Source organism: Geospiza fortis, unplaced genomic scaffold, assembly GCF_000277835.1.
Source record: "Geospiza fortis unplaced genomic scaffold, GeoFor_1.0 scaffold524, whole genome shotgun sequence".
NCBI lineage: Eukaryota > Metazoa > Chordata > Aves > Passeriformes > Thraupidae > Geospiza > Geospiza fortis.
Genome location: NW_005054437.1, coordinates 1,562,325 through 1,568,174, shown reverse-complemented (window position 1 = coordinate 1,568,174; position 5,850 = coordinate 1,562,325). Strand labels below are relative to the sequence as shown.

Sequence of the window (5,850 nt, the reverse complement as noted above, 5' to 3'; positions counted from 1 at the left end):
TGTTTCCCTAGCAAGAGAAGTCTTGTTTAAACCTCTCTGCCTTCTCCTTCTGGTTCTCCAAGCACTGGGTGTGCCGGATGCTCCATATACCTGCTCCAAAGCTGCGTAATGCCCTTCCCTCCCTCATTCCCATGGAGGTCATTCCTGTGGCAGAAGGATAATCTGAAGTGATGGCTGAAAAGTGCCTTACCCAAGCATGGACACCGACACTGACACTCTAAAGCAGACAAAAAGATGTGGACACATGAACCAGCACAGTCCTTCCAAGAGATCCACAACATTTATTCAATTGCTTTGAAGGTGCAGTAGCATAAGTGCATGTTTCTCACCCAGAAGCTCCCCAGTGCCAGCCCTGCTACTAGTTGCAGTAGTTTTCCAGCTGATAGAGGGAGCAGGTGTTGTGGCAGCATTGCTCAACAATCCCTCTCTTCACTTTCTCAAACTCCTCCTGCTGGAAGGGCAGCTCTCCCAGCTCGCCGTGCAAGGGACCACTCACTGCCAAGGGAGGAGAAGAGAAGTTGTGGGACATTACACAGCACCAGCCCTGGCTCCTGAGCCCTGCAGACACCCCCTTAGCAGGCACCAGATTTTTAATCCAGAGTTGGCTGGAAAATGGGAAGGAAATTGCACAGGTTTCCCCAGGTTGGTGCTGCTTGTAGCACCCCTTTTCCTCTCCCAAAATAATCCTGTGGCGTCCAGAAGATGCCAAGCTGAGTGACTATCGGCAGTGTGAGGGATAAAGGGATACAGGGGCTTTATTGGGGAAGCTGTGTGGAGAAGAAGAGAAATCCCGAGCCCTCTCTGGGGTGAGCAACTAGTAAGTGAGATGTAAAAATGGGATTGTGTGCTCTATAGAGAAGAGTTTGGGACCACAGAGCCCTTTAGGCAGTTACCCACTCTTCTGGGAGTCTAGGAAGACAACTGGGATGTTCATGGGATTGCAGAGACAGTCCAGTTCTGAGGCTGGGTGCATTTCCCAGCTGTTCCTGAACAGCCTGATTCAGTTGGCTGCCTGGATATAGCCCCAAGCTGACAGAAAAAGCATTTGTGTGTGTCTGTGTTCACAGCTGGGGGCAACTTTTTAGAAGCAATGATAAATTATGGTATTTGGACACAGATAACACTCAACAGAATGATTATTTGCTGGTGAGAACTTGAAAACTTGTGCGCGGATCTGTTCAGGTTTTAGTTGCCCAATGAAAATATGGAAAATGGCAAATAAATCAGTGAGTTTTTCCTGCAGGAAGAAAAGAGCCCTTAACAGCAAAGAGAAAATGCCTGGAAAGTGAGAATCAGATGTGGTTTCTAGGGCAATACAAGTACAGTACAAGATGCGAAATCCCCAAGCCCCCGAAGCGTGAGGCAATGAACAAGGCGCAAGAGTAACACAAAATCATTATGCTAGTGTGCTAGAAGGGAAATTTGGGGAAAATTTGGTCCAGTGTTAAGTAGAAGAGGAAATAGCTAGTCAAAGTTTCGTGATTTACTTGTCTTCATCCTTCAAGCCAGCTGTGAGCAGACTGTAAACATAACCAGATTGTGTGACAAAGAGGTGGCAGCTCAGGCAAAAAAAAGGTAGAAAATCCTCAAATACTTGCATTCTTGTTGACACTATTAAAATTCTCTGTACAGTATTTAGGTAGTTTGGCTAATGAAACCTCCAATCCATTTGTGGTAGTCTCCCAAAAAGAATAATCAGAGAATGCAGTAAATTACATCCCGAACAAATAATGGGCAAACCCTCTGCTAGGGCATTGTCTTGTTTCACCTTACAAAAACCCCTAAGACTATTTCACAGGGTGGTTACATACACAGGAGAGAGAATTGGATATGAATGAAAACAGTATGTGATGGGAAGAGAAATGGTGGGAGAGTTGTATTGCAGTTGGAGGATGTTAAGTGAAGGTCAATCTTGAAATGAGAGGATTGAAATGGGTGCAATTTGCACAGGGGTCTCTTCTTCATCTATTCACAGTCTTGATTAGAACCTTGGAAGACAGAATGTTCAATGTGCTTCTCCAGGCCTCATCAGCCAGCAAGGATGTGGACAAATGCAGAGTTGCATGTTTAGAGATCTAGAAAATATGACCTAGTCGTGCAGCTGAGGAGAGGTCAAAACTGGACATGGGAACAGTGTTCAAATATTTTGAAAAGCAATCATAAAGATGAAAGAACTAGGCTCTTCCCCCTGTCCACTAATGAGAAGACAAGAAATAATTTACAGCAAGGGATGTTCAGGTTAGATATTGGGAAGAAATACTCAAGAAGAAGGTCAGTTAAGCTTAGGAATGGGCAGCTCCAGAAGGCAGAGGAAGCTTTTTCTCTGGAGGTTTTTATGAACATAGCAGACAAACATGGCTGAGAAATAGAATGGGGACAAGGGGGATCCTGTCTTGGGGCAGAAAGAGGCTTCTTGAGTTCATCCCACCTTTATTTTCTACAAATACTCCCAGGTTGGTGCAACAACCACGCAAAGAAATAGACGAGTTTGAGCTTCCAGGCACAATTCCTTTTGCCTCATAAATCCTCTCTCCCTGCCCGCCCTCTCATCTGCCTTTTTAACCTGAAGAGCTTTTCACTGGCAACCGACGCTGTTAGTATGCCGAAGGTATTCCTGGCATTCCCCACAGAAGACATTCCTGGTGTCACTGTCAGGGATAGGCGGCTGTTCCATCGCTCAGCCCCACTTACCTAGAGGCTGCTCAGCATCCCGCCGGGCTTTGGGCTGGTAGAAGAAGCCCCTCTCCCCACAGACCAGGTACAGAGCTTCCACCAGGTGGGAGCCGCAGAGGTGCTGGTTGACGGCGGCGTGGCTGCTCCCGGGGCCCGAGAGGGCCAGCAGGGCCAGGAGGGGCAGAGATCGGATCCAGAGAGCCATGCTAGGCAGCCTGAGGCCTGGGGTTAAGAGGCAGAGCAGACACAGGAAAGTCTAGGAGGTAAAAATAGGTTGTAATCAAGCATCTTGTGTCTTTCAGATCCTCTGGCATGGAAATGAGACTAAAGTAGGAGATGGACCTTCTGGTTGGAGAAGGAAGAGAGCTTTGTGCACCAGGATTTACAAGTGAAGTAAATGACTACTGACTATGACCATAAGTCCATCTCCATGCTCCATCAATCTCAGGCTCCCTGCTGTCTTGCCTGAAAAGGCTGGTAGAGCCATCCCACCAAACCCTCACATGCCCTGGAGAGCCAACAGCAGACCCCTTCAGAGGAAAAAACCTCTCTGCCCATTCAGAAGGGGCTGTAATGTGTGATGATGGCCCAAAACCACCACAATGTCCTCAAAGACCTGAGGAGGCCTCATTTTCTTGGGTCAATGAGCCACAGTTGTCACTGCCTGCTGCATCAACTTAAGAAGACAGATCTGCACAACAGGTAGAAAGTAAAAGTGAGGCAATCCAACTTACCTAAGAGGAGGCAGCAAGAGGTGGAGAGAAGTTCACTCTGAGGGATGAAGGTGGTTGGTAGTAATGTCCCCATTCTCTCTTTCCCATATTTATATGCTTTACGTTCGCCCAAGTGACACAAGAGCTACCAGGAGCCCCTCCTCCTTGATGACACTCCAGCCAAAATTTTTGCTACTTGTGCAAATTAATTTCCCTCTGCGTAGCATCCGCAGGTTTTATGCAGGTGAAGATAGAAGCAACTGTTTGCTGTTTCCATCTCATTTAGTCTGCTCTTTTCACTTCCCCGAGGCTCTGTCCTAAGCCATCAGTGACCCTTTTAGCGGGAGATAATGGTGCTATTACAGCTGCAATGGCTACTAATGACACTAATGCTGGCAATAGACACTGTTGGCATTGAGGTGGTTCAACAGCTGCTTCTAAAATGTAAAATTAAAAGCAAACACGTTAATCTGTTTGATTTTTATCACCTTGGAAAGTATGCAGCAATGGGACCAAGTGGTTGGTGAAATCATGCTACTGTCAGGTGTTAGGAGAAGGAAAACACGTAATTGTGCTCAGGCTCACTGGCCACGCGGTGCTCAGCCAGAGACACGCGTCCACGGCCTGGGCAGGGGGAGCAATAACATCTGCATTTTGCAGGAGACCTTGGGTGGTCCTTTTGGCTCAACACAGGGCCAGAGTTTGAACATTTGAAATTGTGTCATGAAAAAAAATAAGCCTTTTTCGCTTCTCCCACTGAAAGGCAGGTTCCCTCTTTCACCTGCCCCTTCAGATTCCTGTTTGGGATTAAGCAGAGTAAAGGCTCAGTCTCTGCCGTGTGCAGCTGGGAGCTCTGAGCATCTCAGCTCTTCTCGCTGGAGCTCTGTCCAAAATGATGTCTTCACAACCAAGAAACATTACTGGTAAATCCCAGTGAAAACCAGGAGATATCTGATTATCTCCATTCTGGCTGCTAAGTTTGCTTTTAAAAGGAGATAGATGGTGGGTCAGCAGCGGCCCACTGGCTTTTATGGGTCTGATTTTGGCAACAGATCTAGCTCTTGCTCTTTTTCAGAACATTATACTGAGTACCTTTGTGCTCAACTTTTCCACCACCAATAGCGAGCTTGTACTTTTTCTGCTTAAAGTATACTTTCTTTTTCTTTTCTCCTTTTGTATTTTTTTCTGCCTGAAAAGGCACATTTTAAATGCTGTGGATGAGATCATCTTCAAACTTCCCATTGCTCCAACTTTTGAGATTTCAAGTGTCCAGGACCACTGAGTAGGAGACATTTTCTTCTGTTTGAACTCTCTTGCTTGTTTAACTCAGAATCAGCCTGATTCTCCATACACAGGACAAATCAGAAGGAAGCTCACCGAAATCAATGCAAGGCCTTGAGATTCAAACCAGGCCTTTGATTCCTTGAATAGTCAAAGCAATTCCATCCATCAACATTTAGGAGGTAGGAAGTGCCATATGCCCCTGTCAGGGCTGTGAGTGTGAAGTATCATATGTTTGCTAAATGACTGTGATTGCAAAAAAGCTCGTGAGAAGCGCTAAATCTCTGATGAGCACACAGGGACAGGACCCATTTGCTCAAACGGATGCAAGACAAGGTTATCAGTTACATCCCCTGCCATGTAGGTCTCTCAGCCCCCTGCTAATAAATCCAAGTTGTGATGCTCAACTACAGCTAATAGCATCTCTGCACAATGTGTAACATTATCTGTGCCTCTCTTCCCCTCAAAAAAGATATTAGATGTACTTGAATGACCTAGTGGTATACCCATGGAGAGAGGCTCGGGTTTCAGCAAGACAGGAGTTCAGGGAATTCACTTACTGAGGCCTTCTTACTACTGGGTAAATTAGTGGGAAATTAGCAGCTGCATAGGATAAAACCTGGCATTTTACCCCAACTGAAGTGGGTTGCCAGAGCCTAGAGTAGAAGTTTAGTCTGACTCATGCTTCCTCCAGAGCAGGGACCTTGCACCTGGAATCTCACACAGAGAGGACAACCCTCAGAATTGCCCTCCAGATCCCCTTGGCAATCATTTGCCTGCAGTCATCAGGCGCTGCTGACTGCAGTTTCAACTGCTCCGGGTTCCATGGACCTCAGTCAAGTGATTGCCTTGGACAGGCTCCTGAGCAGGGTGTTCCCCAGGTTAATCACATGCTGAGATTTGCCATTTAGGGCTTTCCTGCTTGCACTTTTGAATGTTACCTGAGCTCACCTGAACTCAAGTTTTATTGACAGAGGGGCTTTGTAAGGCGACTCCTCCATCCACTATTGTCTCCCTTCCAGGCAGCTTCCCTGCCAGACTCTCCCCTTCCCTGAGCCTTACACCACTGATCACAAAAGAAGCTGCTTTATTTTGCTTTGAAAGTGCCATGTTCTTAGCCCAATTCTTCTCCTACTCTTGGCTAACCAAATCCTGGAGGTAGCTTCAAAAAGCTGGTGGCATT

The 5,850-nt window shown here is 46.6% G+C and overlaps 1 protein-coding gene across 1 annotated transcript; it reads right to left on the bottom strand.

Moving 5' to 3' along the window:
- Window positions 1-358: 358 nt before the first annotated feature.
- On the bottom strand, window positions 359-3,480 carry INS (insulin). Its single transcript, XM_005427205.2, has 3 exons — window positions 3,408-3,480; window positions 2,692-2,895; window positions 359-495 (listed from the first exon to the last, which is right to left on the bottom strand). The coding sequence occupies exons 1-3, from the start codon at window positions 3,478-3,480 to the stop codon at window positions 359-361; spliced, it is 414 nt and encodes a 137-aa protein (XP_005427262.2).
- Window positions 3,481-5,850: the final 2,370 nt, after the last annotated feature.

What these genes read in the sequence shown, in the direction of transcription:
- INS (XM_005427205.2), bottom strand. Translation starts at nt 3,480, where the DNA reads ATGGGGACATTACTACCAACCACCTTCATCCCTCAGAGTGAACTTCTC. An exon ending in CTCTTGCTGCCTCCTCTTAG is followed by an intron (nt 2,896 to 3,407) that starts GTAAGTTGGATT and finishes TCTTAACCCCAG; the next exon opens with GCCTCAGGCTGCCTAGCATG. An exon ending in GGATGCTGAGCAGCCTCTAG is followed by an intron (nt 496 to 2,691) that starts GTAAGTGGGGCT and finishes CTCCCTTGGCAG; the next exon opens with TGAGTGGTCCCTTGCACGGC.